We start from the raw sequence: 19,444 nt of genomic DNA on the forward strand, positions 1-19,444 counted from the left end.
TCTTCTCACTCACAAGCAATTCCTCCCCAAAGAAGCATTCGCCTTCAACCTTTCCTCACCATTCATCCATCCATTCAAATTCCCACCGAAACAAAAATGTTCGTCAAGAAGGCACTCCTCGGCCTCGCCATGGCGATGGCACCTACCGCAGTCCTTGGCCTCGACGACTTCTGGCTGGGATCCTATTCTGGTGAAGGCCTCGCTGGTACCTGGGGAAACCCTGGGTCGCTTGGTATGTGTTACTATACCATTGTCGGCAAGGGCGTGAACCAGTGTGACGCAACCCGACTGAATCCATCCGATGGATCTGGCGGCTGCCCTGGCCAGAACGGCCACATGCCCAATTTCTGTCATATGGCTATTGCTGGTGGTGGCGTACCTAATGGCTATGAGCTTGGTATGTATTCTGCGAGCTTCACGAGAAGGTTGTGTGTTAAGTGATACTCTAGATCGCAATGGGGGTGACTGCCCCATGGATAATTCCCGCTCCGATGGAACATGGTACGCCGACGTGGTCGACACCAACAATGGCAACGCAAAGGTTGGCCGTTGTGTTTATGAGTTCTGGAAAGGCCCCAACTGCGCTTCAACCGGCAGCTTCCTCACTGAGACCTTTGTTCACTGCTACCAGGACTAAGCGAGGCGTTCACAGAAAACGGCATTGGGGTGATGAAGCTTTTTGGGGATTTACTTAGACCTAGGCGTGGGGGCTCGACCTGATTGGCACATGTACATACATAGAGTAAAGGCGATGGTAAATGCACATGCAATACAATCATTGTATGTAATACAAGTGTGTTGTTTTGGAGACGGAGTCCGTCATCCTGTATCTGGTGCCAACGTATTGTAAGAAAAGATAAACGTGTGCTGAAACAATCAAGTTTATAGATTCTGTATAGTCTCCGGCATAGGATAGTTACATATGTTTTACAAAGTGATCTTGTAGAAGGATTGGAGAGGATGAGTTAATACATCGGAGGCAGAAACTGCAGCAAGTTAGCTTGAACTCTACTAGCCAGTGGATCGCCCGGCTCATGTTCTCTCCTACTCCTGTTTACATGGCTATGATGCAATATATACTACTGAGGTATCTACAATATTACTGTAATAAAGAGAGGAGATCAATCAAAGCTTCTTCCCACCGGCTTCTTTATCCCGCTCGGCCCGACCCGAACCCCCAATGCTAAATTGTTGAAACGTCGCGACTCCCAGTGTAACATGAGAAATCTGATCTGCTGAAGTGATTTGAAATTACTACATACTCTATAATTTTGACACGACCGGGTGCCGTGATTGGGTAATAGAATGGCAATCGTACCATGAGTCGTTGCCGCTGATGCCATCAAGGTACCAAGATATCACTCTGGTCTCAACCCATGTCGCCGAGGTGACCGTTTTAGTTGGTCACTGCGTCTCAGATGAGTTAACTAGTGGCCCTATTCCAAAGTGAGCGGACAGGGGGTGGACTGTTTACTAGGGAGCTCTAGGGGACATAGACCCCGCATTGACGTTTCGACCGATCAATGAATGGCCACAGCCAGCAGCAAACGACGTCAAGGCCGAGGGGTACAGGAGTATTGTATGACCCGGCAATAGAGCTGGCGAGACGAAGACAAGTCGGGCTAGGGGTGGGGCGTGAGTCTTCACTTGTGGTAAGGGTGCAGGGGCTATATGCATGTCTCAGTTCAGCTGAGGGATAGCTTTGCCACGTAGCTTGGATTCGCTCTCATCAAGGTGATGATTAAAAAGAATTGGCATCATTGAGTCCACTTCCGTGATAGTTTATTTTACTTTTAGACCGGTCTATCATAGACTCCGTGCTGTACGAATAAACTTATTTTCCTGACAAGAAGGTCAGGGTGATCAGTTGTATCATATATTATGGAGAAGTCATAATACATAGCAGGCTAATGTGTGTTTGTCGCCACCACCCTATGGTCTAGAGCATCCTACTCATTTAGCACCTAGGAGGTGTTTTAAAGATGGCAGGGATAGTATGCAGTGACGGCCAATGATACCTTTCAGTAGATAGGAAGCTCCATGCGGGTCTACTATTATGAGGAGGTATTAGCTACGATAGAATTACCCCAGCGACCTTTCACCATAGGAATCTGCACCACAAACCTGTTTGCCTTGGGGATATACCCGAGTTCTACGTCGTACTGACGAATTATAGAGTCGATTGGAGACACTGAGTCGACGGCATGGATCACACAGTAGTAGGTGGCGCATCGAAACTATGTCATTGCTATCCAGGTAAATCAGAAAAGAGGAGTTAATGATGTCTGTAGCATGCAAAGGTCTTTGGAGAGGGTAGCCGGATGAGTATAAAAGGTGGCCTGCAAACCCGAACAGCCTTTCTATTCATGCAGTGATATTCAAACCCAAGAAGGTATTCTAGAAGATCATTAACTGAATTACCTTTCTATTTCTACAGTATCTGTACTTGGAAGTTTGACACGGAAATATGGCTTTGGCGTACCCCGAAGGCGAGTGCTTCTTTAAGCGCTCTGCATTGAACTCCAGCAACAAGAACTTCTACCAAGCCGATCGTGCGGACCATTTCTATGGCCATTTCCTACTTGAGTTCATTTGGAACGTGCCAACTCACACCGGAGATGCGGCACGCAAAACTCGTACGCACCCGCGTTCCACATATCACCTGAATGACCTGAGCTATTGGACGCCGCCACCGATTATGACGAAGACAAACGGTCCCTACATCGGAAGCTGGTCACAGCTGCCTTTCGTTTATGGGTCGCACTACTCTAAAGGGAAGCAGCGCCGTATGCAGCATAATCTCTGCACAAATGTTGACCGGCTTCAGGCTCAAATGAAGGGTGGTGCTATGGAGGTGAGCCCCGCAAGTGGCGCATAGTTCAGTGACCATAACTGACAACTACTTTCTAGTCGTGGTTCATGATCATGCCCATGCCCAAGAGGCAGGAAGGCTGGGTCTTCATCGATGTCAGTACATCTGCTCCCGGCCACCTGTTGCTGATGCTAACTACTCCGCTTGCTTCGTATCTTGATAGCGCCTGACCAATATCCGAGGCATCTACATCCCAGTGGCACACCAAGCGTCCGAAGACCACCCAGAACTTTGCACATTTGTGCATGTCAATCTTGCAGCAGCAGACAGTAATGTCAATATGTTTCATCACACTGGCAATGCAAAGAACCCCAAAACATTCTGGAAGCCGGTTACGCTGAGGAAGACAGTCGGTCTGCAGGATTGGGGCAACTTGACCGTGGGGTTCAATATCAACGGTCTTGTAAATCTCCTCTCACTGCCGCGCCAGCTACGTGCCCAAAATGCCTTCACCTCGAAGAATATCATCATCGTTGAACGTGATATGGTGGCAAGCCCGAAGGTCGAGCGAAGCTTTAACGACGACACAGACTTTGACTGGGCTCAGGTTGCCCGTGCAAACTTTGGCCTGAGTATCCAATGGAAACCTGCCCCAGAAAAGAAGGACTGGTTGGAAAACTTCTTGAAAAACTCTTTGACCATTGCTGTTGGCTTCATCCCTGGTGTTGGGCCCATTGCAGCTATTGCGTTCCCGTTGATCTGGACGGCTATTGCTGATCCGGACTCATTTGTGGATACCTGGAGGAATCTCTGTCCCGGGGTGGATCTGCAGCTGAAGCTCCTGGAGGCTATCAAAGATAGCGCTAAGGAGACTCGGGAATACCTGCCAGATGGATGGGACAAGACTGCCCTCGGCCCCAAGTTCCTTTCCCGTCCTCACACTGGCGGAGTGAGGGTAGCCGCATTGGTAGCGGACCCCGGCAACACACAGGAGGATCTGGATTCAGAGGCTCTTATTGTTAATGAACTAAAGGCCTTGATAGGTGAGTCTGCCGATGGACTTGGTCAAGCCTTGGAACCCGGGAGACCAGAGGACCAAATTGTCATCCTGGAGGCTGCTACGGAGGGCGTTGGAGAAGGCAACGTCGAAGGAAATGACCACCGCCTGGATGACCAGGTTGATGCAGAGCTCGTCCCCGACCAAGTGACTCTGGATGAGGTCGCCCCGACATGAGCTTCAGACTAGCTGAGCAAGCCCTGAAAGAGACTGCGAGGCCAGAAGATGAAAGTGAGTGGAAGAAGCTTGTAGACAATGCGATAGAGACAGCCAAGGATATAGCTTCAAAGTTGCCCAGCCTCCCCGGAATAGGACACAAGGGCGAAGCTTCCAACAATGACAATCAGAATAGCACTACTGACGATCCCACTGTGAGCGATGGTCCCATTAATGATTTCAACTGGATGGATGACTACTTCAAAGCCCTCTTTTCGGGCAGTCTTCTGCTCGAAGGCCAGGCGTGAGATAGTACACATGCTATCTCAGAGAGCAGAAATACCCCCATGTGGACGACGACTGTGCATGACAGGAGGAGATATTCAACCATCGCTCCACCCAAGACTAGTTTTCTGATAGTAATTTAGCTACAAATGTTTATGACTTGCTTATACTGATCGGAGAAGACTATAATATTATGTGAGTTGTAACTGGTACGATGTAATTTAGTTAAAACTAAACATGCCTTTCATTACTTATCGAGGAAAAGAATCATAGCTGCCAATATAGTGGCCAGTTTCTTCATATGGCCCTTGGTTTTGACCAGCCATGCGCCCCATTTTTGGATAGATAGAAATGGTTCGTGTGCTACGTCACCAATGTTAACGTAGTCATAATATTGCACGTTCACCTGGGCGAAAGAAAGACATAATTGGTGCGCGTCTTGTGATATGAGGACTCGGCTTCATACGTCAGTCAGTAATTGCCAGGATAAAACTTACTGGCCATTCCAGAGCATACCTATGCCTCCGGGAGACTGCTTCAACTAGCCAGCCATCTAAGCGGGCTCTTATTCTGTGATACATTCTGGTAGAGTGGCATCTTTTTCACCTCTAGGAGGGCCCGAAGATTCCTACCTAGTCGTGTACATAGGGCTTGGGTCCGGAAGAACACTCCGCTTCGACTTGCCATGTTCTCATACTTCACCCAATAAACAAAACATGCGTAATAATCCACTTTGCCCCACTGTGCTTTATCTTTGGTAAATGCCGAATACTTCCTGTTACTTACTGGCTCACCCCATAACATTCTTGCTTGGACCACGGCTAGTTCCGGGCCCCGTTCACCACTTTTTCTGTTTCTTAAGAAGTCGCTCCAAAGATCCGTCTGTCTCCGCAGTGTATAAGGCAGAATGAAACGTGGCCTTAACTACAACGTTTCATTGTCCATTCAACACTATGCGGCTTAACAAGGTTCGCAATAGCTTCAAGAAACAGTATAAGTGCGGTGTTCACAATGTTTTCATCGTCTGCTTCATATGCAACATCCATTGCATTTGGAGAGGTTCCATAGGTGGTAGAGGCTTGTTGTGACGATCATCATTGTTCGCCATCTCATGGCCAGAGCAAATCTTTATCCCTGAGAGACAATCAAACAGCTTTGCATGTTTTGGTCCTGATTCCAAGAATGGGGCGTTGGAGGTTCTACCTCATCCACAGCAGCACATAGCGTAATGTTATACTTTGACAATTAATCAAAGTTGAGGAAGCTGGCTTGTATGAACGCCAAGACTCACAGCGATGGCTTTGCGCTTTGAGAAGGGGAATGTCGCAGCCGTGAGAGGTACGGCATTGACATTCTACCAGAACCCACGGGGCCCGGGTGAGGGAGATTTCGAGATGCGTGTACCAAGCGGCCGAGAGCAAGCTGTAGGCATGTCTGTTGAAACTGTAGGGTAGCAAAAAGCGCCCGGCAACGTTGATGAAGTGCCTGCAATATACTCGCTTTTACGGAACTTACTATCTAATCACAGTAGATCAAAGTGCTGTTGAGTCATATCTTTAACTTTTTATACATGGTAAGGGCCCCCCACTTAAGGAATACAGATTGTGGGAAGTCACTATACCAGTCACTCTACCACCATTCAATCTGGAATCAGCAAGTGGGCAGACATGTTATCACATTCACACATTCTATACTTCACACTATCCCTAGGTCATGCGGTGGTTGAGCGTCCGCGTTATTGGTAATGAAATCTATGTGCTTTCCTTACGGGTACTTGGAGATTTGTAGCTTGCATGAGGTATCGGCACTGGGAGCCAGGAATCGCCCCTGACTACATGGATGTGGATAGAAATATTTATCTGGGACATATATTGGGAACGTTGATTGTAATATGAATTCCTGCTATCTGTATAATAGATATTGGTAGCCCCTGAAGGGGAAAGCCGTGCAAATATAATTGGTGGGGGTTACATCCACAATCATTCGTCTCGTAAAACCCCTGGGACTAGCACTACCTGGATGCTTGGAATTTATATTGCCCCGACCCAACCTCCCTCGTCACATTCCCGTACGGCAATGTAATAACAGCGTTTGTGTTGGGCGGAACTGTGACCTCCAAGTCAAAGCTATCCCCATTCAGCTCCCACTGGGCACTGACTTCACCATAGGGACTGATAAAGCGAGAGTTGGCACTAGTAATATTACCTCCTGGAACAGGCGCAATCTTTATTTTCTTCCAGCCAGGCTCGGCAGGAGCAAGCCCTCCAATAACTTGGTGAATCCAATCCGCCACGGAACCAAAGGCATAGTGATTGAAACTTGTCATTTCTCCAGAGTTGACAGACCCATTCTGCAAGAGGCTGTCCCAGCGTTCCCACGTCGTAGTTCCATTCTGTACCACTTGGTATAGCCACGACGGAACCTTTGTTTGAAGGAGCATGCTGTAGAAGTCGTCTGTGGCGCCAATCTCGGCCAAAGCAAACCCTAGGGGAGGGGTGCCCGCGAAGCCAGTGCCAACGAGGTAGTCATTGTCAGCGATTATACTGCGTAGAGTATCGCCGGCCGCGGATCGCTCGTCCTCGGTTGTAAAAAGGCCGAAATGCAACCCCAGAGCATATGCTGTTTGAGTCCGGTTTGCCATCGCGCCGTCCGTCAGCCATGCCTTCCGGAACTCATCGACCAAGCTAGTGTGCTGTTCACGGTACTTTGTGGCCAAGTCATCATGGCCAAGGGCGGTGGAGATATTGACAAGAAGCTCGGTCATTCGGACCAAGTAGGCATCGGCAACAAGGTGCGTGGCCGTGGTCGCATCACCCGGGTTGTCTGGGGGTGACTTTGGGTCCAGCCAATCCCCGTACTGAAAGCTGTCTCGATCCCAAAGGCCAGTGTCTTCACGTGGGATGCCAGTATCGATCCAGCCCTGAGCCTGCGCGTACTGCTCTGCAAGCATATCCAGGTCCCCATAAGCTTGATAATGGTTATATGGCCCAGCAACGGTGACGTCGCCCCATACTGCCGCAGCTCCCTGTTTCGAGTCCGCGTTCGGCGGGACAATAGGGACAAAGGGTGGCACGCTCATTGAACCGTTGACCTGCATTTCGGACCAAACATCGCGGTGCCAGCTTCGCCAGAAGCCCGCGGTGTTGTAGAGATAATCAGCGGTAGGCCCAAATGCATGTGCATCTCCAGTCCATCCCAATCGCTCATCGCGTTGCGGGCAATCCGTGGGGATAGAAATGAAGTTGCCTCTCATCGACCAGATGACGTTCTGGTGGAACTTATTCAGCAACTGATGCGAGCATTCGAACCAGCCAGTACGTTCCATGTCACTATGAACGACCACTGCTACAATCGAATCTCCGTCCAGCGGTGTCGATGCTTCCGGCCACCCATCCACCTGTGCATAGCGAAAGCCGTGAGTAGTGAACCGTGGCTCCCATGTCTGGACACCATTCCCGTTCAAAATAAACGAGTCGGTCGCTTTGGCAAAGCGCAGCGGGCGAAGGGCAAGTTCACCATTTTCTAACACTTCGGCATGATGTAAAGTGATGTTTGTGCCTCTCGGCCCGGATACTGAAATCCTCAGCCTACCAGCTAAATTCTGACCGAAATCGATGATCGTCTTGTTTGATGGGGATTTGAAGATTCTTTGAGGCCGAACTTCCTCAACCCTCCTGACTGGCGGGCCGTCAGGGGGAGTGAGCTTCCCTTCCAGCGCGGGCAATTTCTTGACTGCCAGCCAATTGGTACCGTTGAAGGATCCTGAGGACCATCCAGAAATCTGGGCCTCAAGCCGTGAATCGTATGTCTCCCCATTATAAATCTCAGAAGACACCGTGGGACCCGTATTTGCCTGCCAAGTTGCATCGGTCGGGATCTCGAGCTTGGTACCATCCTCCAGCGTAACAACAAGCAATGAAAGAAGGCCGATTGTGTCTCCATAGTTATTCCTATACTGATTACCAAAGCTAAGCATACCGGAGAACCAGCCCTCTGCGACGGTAGCACCGATTCCGTTGTGGCCTTGCTTGATAAGTTCGGTCACATCATAAGTATCGTAGACATGTCGATTATTGTATGATTGCCACCCAGGTGCCATAACGCGGTCGCCCACTGTTTGTCCGTTGATCTCTGCCCCATAGACCCCTAGCGCGGTGATATACAGTCGGGCAGATTTGATATCTTTGTCCACCACGAAGGACTTTCTAAAGTATATTGGACGCTTAGGTCCGTTCACTTCAGTCTCGCGGTCAGCAGCAATTGGGATAGCGCTACCCCAGTCCGTCTCATATAATAGCCCTGGCTCAACTGATGCCCAGTCAGACCATGGTGTAGAAGATTGATCCTGTGTTCCATGGGCTCGTGCTCGGACTCTAGCCTCCTCGGCGGTCTCCAGAGCAGTGTCTGGCCATGGTACGAGAATGGAGTCGGACGAATCAACAGAGAAAACTTGTGGTACGCCATTTCGTAGTATCTCGATATCATAACCTGACTGTGTCCAGTTCGGTGCAACCCCCTCGAATCGCCAAGAGATGCGAGGCTTGGACTCGGCAATTCCCAACGCTTCGCGGTGGTGCTCGAACGATAGCTGCGATATCGAGACCGCCATCCTTTCCAAACAAACAACCCGATAAAGAAAAGGTTGGTTTAGGTCAGTCTCCACATAGGAATGTCCAGTGCCCGGAGACTACGAGGTGGATATCACGATGGATCATTGACAAGATCTGTGTTCAAATACCACTCTGAAACACACCGCAACCCTATATTGCCGCTTGATATTCACCCGACCACCGAAGGTCACTGTCATCCAGCTGCAGCAAATACTTACTCCGCCACCCTCAGGGTAGCTCTGGAGCCTTTCTCCCATCAACGCCGGGCCAATCGTTGTTCAACGCCTGCCATGATGTTCTTCATTTCAACCACATTTAACGACTCCTCCCAGAGGCGGCGGAATTTGCCGGCTTCCCTGCATGAAGAATGTGGGGTATCAGTGACACAATCCCCATAGTCCTGCGGGGAATCCGGGGAGAACCCGATGTGGACTGTCGATCATCAGGTTTCCGAGTTAGAGACTTGTTCATTACGGTCCGAGTTGTCTTGGCCTTCGGGGTGCATTGAGCCGAGGGCGAGGCTGCCTCTTACAGGATTAGGGCGATATATCGGAATTTCCGATGGCTCATACTGAACCCTGTATTTGAACCCGAAAGAGCAGGAAATAATGGGATAGGGGAGTGGAGGAGGTCAGGTGTTTAAAGTCTGCAGTCACCTTTGGCTTATTTCTCACATGTTTCTAGCATTTGTCAATCCCAGTCGCCCATGAGACCATATGGAGCTAGGCGTCGTGCCTTGAACACTTTATCCCCAGCACGATTCGTTCTAGTGTCGACATCATCATGCGGTATATCAACAGCACAGAAATCTCTTGTCCATCGGATTGCGGGCATACTTGAGAGACTTTGGTTGAGACATATTAAGAAGTGCAGCCGTTGTGCAGCTCGCGTAGGACAGTGTTATGGCAGTATTAATTATTCTTGGTTTCAGCATTAATCTGGTCCAACCCTGCAATTGTCCTATACAACCCTAAGCATTCTTCAATAGCAGGGGAGGAAGAGAAACAATAGAAACAGGAGGAAAGGCCACAGATATCAAGCTTGGTGGTGGTCTTTAGAAGGGCACCCTCCCTTTCGGCTGAAAATTGTTACTGCATTAATGCGCGGAAAGAGTAACGAGGCTTGGTTAACTAAGCAACAAGGAACAGCCTCCATAATCTTGTACATAAAAGCGCTTGCGTCATAAGGCATAGGACAGTAGTATCATGCAATCCGGAGTTCCGTTCTTACTGCGTGAACAGCGGTTATATTGAAATTACCCTGGCCGGGCTTCGGCATGATTAACGGAGTCTGCTCCGTACCCGGGTCGGAAGGAGGACAGAGCTTGTCGGGTAATTCTGATATCCAGTCTTATCTTAGGTGGACCGTGATGCATCAGTCAGACCATCTAGGATATATTGCAGCACAACCCCTCAATCTCGACTCCACTGTTGTCTCCCACTGCGTATCTTGTTCAAATACTGCATCGAAGCGCGCCTCCAAACGGGGTGCTTGATCTTGTTCTTGTCAGAGAGTCCACACAGATAGAAGTCGTCAAAGGTATGATTCTCGGATTCCTGGTCGCAGGCCTAAGCCAGGCTGCTGTGGCTGCAGCGGCCCTACAAATCGTAAGCATTTCAGTTGCAGCAGAGTTAATATTGTTCCGATGCTAAGTTAGGCATAGGTCCCGGGTGCTACGTGGACGGCGGCCGGCACCAACCAGCATGTCCAGGCTCATGGTGGAGGTATAGTGCATACAAATTATTTCGCTATTCTTCAACACTGACTGTCGCAATAACGGGAACCAGGGATTATCGAAGTTGATTCGACGTACTACTGGATTGGCGAGAACAAGCTGGATGGAAGCGCCTTTCAGTCCGTCAATTGCTACTCGAGCAAGGTGCGTGCCGACTAAAAAAGCATCTGCCAAAATAATTGACATGGCATCTAATACCCCCCACAACAGAACCTCGTAGAGTGGACATTTGTCGGGGAGCTCCTTTCCCGGCAGAGCAGTGGAGACCTCGGCCCCGATCGCATCGTCGAGCGACCGAAGGTGATCTACAACGACGCCACATCGAAGTATGTATTGTGGATGCACATCGATAGCAGTGACTATGGCGAGGCAAAGACCGGTGTTGCGACATCTTCCAGTGTTTGCGGCGCATATGAATATTTGTAAGTGCCTCTTTCCGCAGCTCGCAATGCACCTGGTCTTGGGACTTATGGATCCGTATTCAGGGGATCGTTCCAGCCTCTCGGATATCAATCGCGAGATATGGGTCTTTACAAGGACGATGATGGTACAGGATATCTTTTAACTGAGGATGTGAGTGACCGGTTGAGTTGACGGAGAGCTGCACATCAATATAATTAAACACTTTCCAGCGTCCGAATGGTCTGAGGATCAACAAACTGACAGATGATTTCACCAACGTCACCGAAACGACTCATCTCTTTCCAGAACATGTGGAGGCTCCGGCTTTATACAAACAAGGCGGAGTATACTTTTTATTTGGATCTCAGTTAACAGGTCATTCTGCCATTTGCCTCACTCGCCCCAAAACTGCTGCTGTTGGCTAACAGGTTCTATAGGATGGTGTATGTTATGATGTGTCGGCCAGCATGACTTGATCAGAAGGGCTAACTAGTCGAGCAGCCAACAACGACAATAAATATGTTACTGCAACAAATCTCAGTGGGCCCTGGACAGACTGGGAGGACTTCGCGCCAAGTGGAGCCAACACGTTCGAGTCTCAAACGACTTTTGTCCTGGGAGTCGGCGACTCTGTCTTGTAAGCGCATTCCAGCAAATACACTACAACATAATCTGACGTCTACAGGTACATGGGCGATCGCTGGGACTCTTCGAATCTCATGAGATCGACCTATATTTGGCTACCCTTAACAATTGAAGGCACCACTGCTACTTTGGTATGAGAATATCCACTGCTCTATAAGCTTCAGATATATTCTTGAGCTCTACTGATGTCCGTATTCGGATAGAGCAACGAAGCAGCCTGGGTACTACCACTTGATGGGACATGGTCCTCGGCAGGGGATGGAACCAGCTACGAAGTGGAGTCATCTGACACTGCCCTTTCCAATGGTGCCAAGATTATTTCCTGCAGCGGCTGTTCTGGCGGAAAGTCTGTCGGCTACATTGGTGGCCCTGATGGTGGAACGGCGGAAATCAGCAACGTGGCCAGCGAGGCGTCAACAGATACCACTATCCGTCTCCGGTATGCGAACGGAAACAATTCCCAGCGCTTCGCGAATGTCACGGTCAACGGTGAATCTCATGTACTCGCGTTTCTGCCTTCTGGGAGCGGGAATACGCCTTTCACCTCGGCCCTTCATACTACTCTCGAGAAGGGTGACACACATATCATCACGTTCAGTGCGTACGAGGAAGGATGGGGTAAGTTGCGTCCTCCTATCGATTTTCAAAAATAGCCAGCTAAACGGCAATGACTAGGTCCCGATCTTGATCAATTGGTCATCTCGGCGTAGACAGTTGGCAGGAATGGTAGATGCTGGTGCAAGCGAGACAATATATATTTTTTGAGATATGAGCATGTGACCACGCCCTACCCTACAATGTGGCGATAATCTGAGATATTTCGATCTTCTACCTGATTGCAATGCCTCTCTGTACGCTTACAAGATTGTGTTACGGTATAAGGTCCAACACTCATTGGGAGAACTATGCCTAATCAATTCACGGAGTAACTAACACGAGAGTTCCCCGATTTTCTCGCGATCTTCTTAACGCTAGTCGGTCCACACAGATCCGTAGTATCGACATGTGTTCCTCCACAGGGATAAACCTCGGTGCCAACAATGTTGACCACGCGGAATTTCTCTCCCGGCATGAGACTCCGGTCGGGAATCAATCGTTCCAGACCCTTTTCCCGAAACATGGCTTCATCCCACCACTCAACCTGGACCTGTCGCTTGTCGGCGATATATTCATCTACCCGTTTCTGGATCGGCTCTTTCCACTTCCCGTCGATCAGACCTTGAAATTCACAGGATGCCGAGCCCGGAAAATGCGACGCCTTTAATTCATCAAAGTCCTTGACCTCCTTCTCCAGAAGATGCCTCACAGCAGCACCAAGGACATGGCCTGCGGTGTGAAGCCGCGAATGCAGCAGCCGCTTTTCGGCGTCGACTTCTTGTCGGACAGTCTCACCCGGTGTAAACATGTGCGACGAACCGTCGCTGAATTGGCCGAGGTGTAGGACCTGACCTTGGCCGGTCGCATCCATGCGCACAGCTGTCACCGTAAAGGTGGTTCCTGCGGGTCCTGCCATTGTGCCCACGTCGGAGGGTTGGCCGCCCCCTTGAGGGTGAAAGATTGTCTGTTCTGTGACGACAACATGGTCATCATCGTTTCCCGCGGGGAAGAGTTGGCGGTTGGGATCCTCTAGTTCGTTGAAGCGATAGACTGTTGCGACGGGTGTATCGAGGGAGAGAAGGTTCCAGTCGTGCTGGTAGGCGAGGAAAGTCCGGCTAGACGCGGCCATTGCCATTTTGCGTGCGGAAGAATGTAGCCAAGAGTAGTCACAACCTGGGTCGCGGGGTTGACCGAGTCTCGAGTTTTTGGGCGCGGATTTCGTGGATTGGCGGACGCGGGGAAGGAGAATGTACCCACTGGATGCAACCAGGAGGGGAACTTAGTCCAATTTCACCTTGATCAAGTCCAAGGGATCAATGTGGGTGGTGCAATCAAAACTTGACGGAGGGAGACTAGGGACGTGGAGGGAAGGAGGTTGCGACCTTTGTGGGGCTAATCCGTCGCCAAGGCTAGAAAATGCAGTAGTACTTCATAAAACCAGTTAGTTAGCAACTGAGCAAGGATCAAGAGATCTTCACCGGTAGGTCACCGGCCCGGTGAGCTTCATGGCTTCATGAGTACGATTGTGGAACTTACGCGGGGTAAAATGCGACAATCAGGGCTGTTCAATAGCAAGCCTTGCTGTAAAGATGCCAGATAAACGCGGAGGTGCGATTAAGCTTACGATGAGCATGTCTTACATGTCTAGAAAATGTACTAGAATACCAGTCCAAACGATTCTACCCCCTCCGGCTCGAGATTACTTGAAGAAAGCGTCTACATGGCCATGCGATTGTGCATGGGTACCCTCATACGACAACCTTTGGATTCTCGCCAGCTATAATGTTTGTTGACTGAACTATTATACACGTAGGCTGTAGACCAGGTACAGGTAACGTGATGACTTAGCCCTATCCTTCGGAAACAGTGGCTCTAAACCACAGGCATGCAAGACGCGGGGTTGCAAAAGGCTTGTTACCGGCGCCGATTGCGGCAGATACTTTCCGTAAATTACAGTAAGACTGCTGCAAAGCAAGTATACGAGCCTGCCAACCCGCAATCTACTGCCGGTTTGTTGCCCTGGGCCATTCCATGAAGGTGAATACGGGAATTACCATGATAACGCTGGAAAACAGAAACAACGATGTAGTCTATCTTAAGAACATCAGAAAACCCATTTTGTCCTGTAAGAGATAACAGCGAACCTGCATCTCAACGAGGTGGAATTGGCCGTTAGAATGCCGGTTGCGGGAGGGATACTGCGGAAAACTGAGCGGAGTAGGTGGGGAAGGCAAAAGGGGACAAGTGATCTAGTTTACGGTCAGGACCTCGTATAGCTTTTCCCCGGATCTTGCAGTTGTGGATATGATATTCGGCTTCTTCTTTGGGTAGCCTAGGCGATGTGGGGACGGAATAGGGTGGTTTACTGCGCAGCATTCAAGACCACGTACCTAAAGTGGATATTGGGTAATGATGACAACTAGGAAACCGAGCCTGCTTGATAAGAGAGCAAAGGATCTGCGCCTAGCCCTATTCCATTGTCACCCAATAGGGTAATATCTTTGCTTCTATATCTCCACATACGTTTGTATGTATATTTGGACGTGGCCCACCTCCCAGTCCATGTATTTGACCCTAGCTGCACTGGATATCTTACAGCTGGTCTTCACCTCATAATTGTACATAGCTGTGAAGCATACGGTATCACGATGATTAGCGCTGAACAAGAAGCCAAAGAAGGCCATGATGATAAAAATCAACCGTCCAACACCGCCGACGCCTTGGCGGGGGATGTTGAGGAAGCAAATGGCAATACTCTCAAGAGGGCCCTTGAAGGCCGACACATCCAGATGATCGCTATTGTAAGTGAACGTCATTCCCACCGATGACTTTTATGCATGGGATGAACATGTCGACGCTAGAATCAACACGCCCTCTTAGTCAGGGATATTGTACGAGGGCCAAGCGTGCTAACACAGGGCTATCACTTACTAGGGCGGTGCTATCGGTGCAGGTCTGTTTGTTGGCTCAGGTGAAGCACTTGCAAACGGTGGCCCTGCCTCTGTCCTGATAGGGTATCTTATTGTTGGAGTTCTGCTGCTGTGCACAATCATGTCGCTCGGGGAACTGGCCATCATGTATCCGATTAATGGAGCGTTCTACCAGTACAGCACTAGGTTCATAGATCCTTGTTGGTTAGTCTTAGGCTTGTTGCCCAGTTTACCTACCCTGTGATACCTAACAAACCTAACCTATATAGGGGTTTTGCAATCGGTTGGGCGTATTCGCTAGGCTGGCTTGTCACTTTGTAGGCATTCCACCTTATGATTGGTGCTTTCCAGGACTGACATATTCAAATACAGACCCTTTGAGATCACTGCAGCTAGTTTGACGATCGAATACTGGAACTCGAGTTTAAACCCCGCAATTTTTGTTAGTATTTTCCTAATAGTGCTGGTCATAATTCAAGTCTTTGGAGTACGCGGTTACGGAGAGGGTCAGTCATGCTCAAGTCCCATTCAGAAAAATGGACACCTAAACTCATATCGCTGTTACAGTGGAATTCGTTCTTTCTATAATCAAGGTGATAGCCTGTATAGGGTTGATCATTCTGGGGATCATCATCAACACCGGCGGTGTCCCCGGCAGCCCGCAAGGATATATTGGTGGGAGGTATTGGCGTGATCCCGGGGCCTTTGCAAATGGGTTTAAAGGGTTCTGCGCGGTGTTTGTAAATGCGGTAAGGAGATGAGACCTTCGCCATATCTATGTACTGACCGTTGTCAAGGCAGTAGCTTTTAGCGGCACGGAACTGGTCGGTCTCGCAGCGGCCGAGACAAAAAACCCCCAGAAATCTCTTCCCACGGCCACAAAGCAAGTCCTGTGGCGCGTGACAATATTCTACATTGTGAACCTTCTCATCGTCGGCCTCAACGTGCCATACAATAGCCCCCAGTTGCTCGGTTCGGATGATGCAGCCAGTTCTGCGGGAGTCAACACAAACGCGAGTCCGTTTGTGCTCGCGATTCAAGATGCTGGCATCCACGTCCTGCCCTCAATCATCAACGCTGTGGTCCTAATCGCCAGCCTGAGTGTCGCAAATTCGTCTACATTTGCCTCAACAAGAACCTTACAAGCCCTAGCAGCTGATGGAGGCGCACCGTCATTCTTCGCCTATATTGACAAGGCTGGGCGCCCTCTCGCCCCCATTGGTCTTCAGGTGCTTTTCGGCTTCCTCGCATATCTCCAGTTTGCATCATCCGGGCTTACTGTATTCAATTGGCTCCTTGCAATTGCTGGGGTCTCAACTGTGATGATGAACCTGAGCATCAATATCGCCCACATCCGGTTTCGTATGGCCCTAAAGGCCCAGAATCGCAGTACGGACGAGATTCCATGGAAGTCCTCTCTGGGTATAGTTGGAAGCTCCATCGGCGCTTTTCTATCCGCCATATCTCTTATGGCAATGTTCTATTCTGCGCTATATGTAAGTTGGGCCCCTACGAAACTGACTCTTTGTTTGCCGTAGCCATCCTGGAGAAAGGGAAATGCTAAATATGTGGATTTATAGGCACCGGGTGGAGACCCCCCTAGCGCGTTCAATTTCTTCCAGGAATATCTCGCTGGATTCTTGGGCGTCTTCCTGATGATCTTCTGGAAACTGTGGAATCGGCAATGGTGGATTGGAGTCCCGCTCCGCCAGATTGATTTAGACACCGGCAGGCGGTTCATGGAAATGGAGCAGGTTACTCCGGAGGAACTGGAAGACAACCTTCCCTGGTGGAAGAGAGCAAAACAGGCAATGTGCTAAGTGACTGTGTCGCGGTATGATTTCACGACCTACAAGCTACAGCCGTGTGAGCGAAGCAGAAGCCGTCCGTCCAAGGACATGACGCTAGGTGAGACGGAGGTTGAGCTGGTGGACGATTCGCGCTCGGGCTGATACTAGTATTAAATTTTGTTGGGATGATTTGAACATAGACAGCGTCTCATTGATATGTATACTGCACGTAGAAACGAAAGTTTACTCACATCACGACCCCTATTATACGTTCTATACATAGTTAGAGTTTGCCAATCACCCCAGAAGCGTCGACAGTAGCAAGATGACGTCGACTAATATCTTTAATACTTTTGCAACTGTACCAAGTGTCAGTATCCGCCTTGGGAGTCGGTGGGCCAACCTACCCAGCCAGAGCCATGGTGACTCTCAACTCGTTGAGAAGAATCTTGGTGGCCAACTCTACGCCCTCTTTGCCATTATACTACCTCAAATGTCAATCCCAATATAGTAGCTACCAGATATTCAGCATACCGCTAAGCCCCACAGAGGGACACGACCCACAAAGCAATGTTGCGCCCCAAGGGCCAGAGCCTTGAAGATGTCTGATCCTCGCCGAATACCCCCATCGAGCGCAATCGGAATTCTCCCTTCCGCGATCGGAGCACATTCACGGAGAACGTCAAGTGTGGCAGGGACCCCATCCAACTGACGGCCACCGTGGTTTGAGATAATAATACCGTCGACCCCGTGTTCGATAGCTAGAGCGACATCCTCTGGGGTGTATATACCCTTGGCCCAGATCTTCATATCAGTAATCGAGCGAAGCCATGGGATTGCCTCACTCCATGTTATGTCGGTGTCTTCCATATGTCAGTTGTATCTGCAGAAATGCTGGTACGGAAAAGGAAAATCATACCGTACTCGATATCCGGAAATTCCTCTCCCATCCCGAATGGCTTCGAAGGGTCTGGTGAGAGACTGGGATATGCCATCCCATCGGGAAGTGCGAAGTTATTTCGATACTCGTTATATCTAATCCCGAGAACTGGGCAGTCCACGGTAAGGAAAATTGCCTTGTAGTTGGCAGCTAGAGGTATTTAGCCTACAGTTATCAGAACTCGTATAGAGGAGAGGGTACCTTTGGCACGTTTGATCATTTGCACCGCAAAGCTGCGATCCTTGGGGATGGCCAGCTGAATTGCATAGGGGTTATGGCCCATACCTTGCGCAGCAACATCCTCTAGCGAGGTGGAAGAATATGAGGAGAGAGCCATGCCGATTCCGATACTGGCTGCGGCCTGTGATGTTGCAATCTCTCCCTCGGGATGCGCCAGCTTATGCAAGGCAGTCGGAGAAAAGCCCAAGGGAAAGGCAACTTTAGATCCAAATAGCTCCGCAGAAGTATCTATCTCAGGGATCTTTACAAGGACACGAGGGCGGATCTTGTACCGATCAAAGGCAGTCATATTTTCACGCAGGCTGGAAGTTTTGTTACCTTTTCCGATCGTAGCACTATTTGCTTTGGTACAAGCCTACCTAATCATGTCCGTCGCTCCATTGTTGTAGTACTCGCGGTATACCTTGGGTAGTTTTCTGCTTGCCTCACGTTGAAGATCAACGATAGAAAGGACATTCTTGTCGTAAACAGGAGGGCGAATACTCATTATTGATTTCGTTCGAATATCAAATGCAAAGCCAGTTGAGGGGTTCAGCATTGGCTTGTGATAGAGCTTATATCCTGATCCCTAGTACATGTGTTAAGCCTATTCTAATCACAGAGGATGGCGCTAAGGGAAGGACAGTCCGATAGAGAACCCTGATCGCTTGACATCCAATGGCCGGCGCGAACAAAGCTCCGATCGCCAACCGACCCCTACCTAATCATGCATCTAGGCCTACTGGTAGTGAATCGGTCCAGTTAAAATCTATATCTGATCTTCCAATCTCGCTCGGTATCATCGATCCTCAATACAAACATCACCATGGCTACCCGGACAGCTACTAAGGAACAAACCTCTGGGCCTGGTCGCCCTCGAATAGCGGATACAGTTAGCATCGTTGTGGCAAGCATCGAATAAACTAGTCCATGCATTAGGCCACCCTTAAATTTTGGTACACACTTATGTATTTTGGGTCAAGATTCTGGCGCAGGTGAACATGAATGGCATATTATTGCCATCCGCCATATCTCTGTCAATGATGCTGGCTTTAGCATGTAGCCAACCATTTACCAGGAACGCCTGGATAGCAACGCAGCTTGTCGCTTCCATAGTATCCAAAGGAAAGGCACTGTTCACGTTCGACCGACCATTGGAGACGTTAAACCGGAATGGATTTAAATTCTATAATGCCGTCTGTCTACGATGCTTTGATGGAATGGTGTTGTGAGTGTTAGGAGGATTGTGAATAGTTAAGCCGCGAG

The 19,444-nt window shown here is 49.5% G+C and overlaps 7 protein-coding genes across 7 annotated transcripts; 4 read left to right on the forward strand and 3 right to left on the reverse strand.

The window, feature by feature from the left end:
• Positions 1–96: 96 nt before the first annotated feature.
• Positions 97–637, forward strand: ABOM_002694 (uncharacterized protein; the record flags this gene model as incomplete). The annotated part of the gene is made up of 2 exons (XM_022529824.1): positions 97–397; positions 450–637. The coding sequence occupies 2 exons, from the start codon at positions 97–99 to the stop codon at positions 635–637; spliced, it is 489 nt and encodes a 162-aa protein (XP_022391635.1).
• A 1,830-nt stretch (positions 638–2,467) lies between these two features.
• ABOM_002695 (uncharacterized protein) lies at positions 2,468–4,046 on the forward strand (the record flags this gene model as incomplete). The annotated part of the gene is made up of 3 exons (XM_022529825.1): positions 2,468–2,854; positions 2,911–2,967; positions 3,036–4,046. 3 exons carry the CDS (start codon positions 2,468–2,470, stop codon positions 4,044–4,046), a joined length of 1,455 nt encoding a protein of 484 aa, XP_022391636.1.
• A 2,275-nt stretch (positions 4,047–6,321) lies between these two features.
• On the reverse strand, positions 6,322–8,919 carry ABOM_002696 (glycoside hydrolase family 78 protein; the record flags this gene model as incomplete). The annotated part of the gene is made up of 1 exon (XM_022529826.1): positions 6,322–8,919. One exon carries the CDS (start codon positions 8,917–8,919, stop codon positions 6,322–6,324), a length of 2,598 nt encoding a protein of 865 aa, XP_022391717.1.
• A 1,542-nt stretch (positions 8,920–10,461) lies between these two features.
• Positions 10,462–12,412, forward strand: ABOM_002697 (glycosyl hydrolase family 43 protein; the record flags this gene model as incomplete). Its single annotated transcript, XM_022529827.1, has 11 exons — positions 10,462–10,527; positions 10,584–10,644; positions 10,708–10,799; positions 10,866–11,077; positions 11,141–11,228; positions 11,288–11,432; positions 11,495–11,500; positions 11,559–11,694; positions 11,743–11,833; positions 11,906–12,320; positions 12,378–12,412. The coding sequence occupies 11 exons, from the start codon at positions 10,462–10,464 to the stop codon at positions 12,410–12,412; spliced, it is 1,347 nt and encodes a 448-aa protein (XP_022391637.1).
• A 203-nt stretch (positions 12,413–12,615) lies between these two features.
• Positions 12,616–13,434, reverse strand: ABOM_002698 (putative alanine--tRNA ligase; the record flags this gene model as incomplete). Its single annotated transcript, XM_022529828.1, has 1 exon — positions 12,616–13,434. The coding sequence occupies one exon, from the start codon at positions 13,432–13,434 to the stop codon at positions 12,616–12,618; it is 819 nt and encodes a 272-aa protein (XP_022391633.1).
• Positions 13,435–14,947: 1,513 nt separating this feature from the next.
• ABOM_002699 (putative amino acid transporter) lies at positions 14,948–17,049 on the forward strand (the record flags this gene model as incomplete). The annotated part of the gene is made up of 7 exons (XM_022529829.1): positions 14,948–15,100; positions 15,234–15,433; positions 15,499–15,546; positions 15,602–15,735; positions 15,797–15,978; positions 16,027–16,725; positions 16,810–17,049. The coding sequence occupies 7 exons, from the start codon at positions 14,948–14,950 to the stop codon at positions 17,047–17,049; spliced, it is 1,656 nt and encodes a 551-aa protein (XP_022391634.1).
• A 253-nt stretch (positions 17,050–17,302) lies between these two features.
• On the reverse strand, positions 17,303–18,686 carry ABOM_002700 (alpha-hydroxy acid oxidase; the record flags this gene model as incomplete). The annotated part of the gene is made up of 6 exons (XM_022529830.1): positions 17,303–17,378; positions 17,427–17,503; positions 17,554–17,882; positions 17,939–18,109; positions 18,161–18,501; positions 18,559–18,686. The coding sequence occupies 6 exons, from the start codon at positions 18,684–18,686 to the stop codon at positions 17,303–17,305; spliced, it is 1,122 nt and encodes a 373-aa protein (XP_022391707.1).
• Positions 18,687–19,444: the final 758 nt, after the last annotated feature.

This window comes from Aspergillus bombycis, assembly GCF_001792695.1.
Source record: "Aspergillus bombycis strain NRRL26010 chromosome Unknown contig00019, whole genome shotgun sequence".
In the NCBI taxonomy this organism is placed as follows: domain Eukaryota; kingdom Fungi; phylum Ascomycota; class Eurotiomycetes; order Eurotiales; family Aspergillaceae; genus Aspergillus; species Aspergillus bombycis.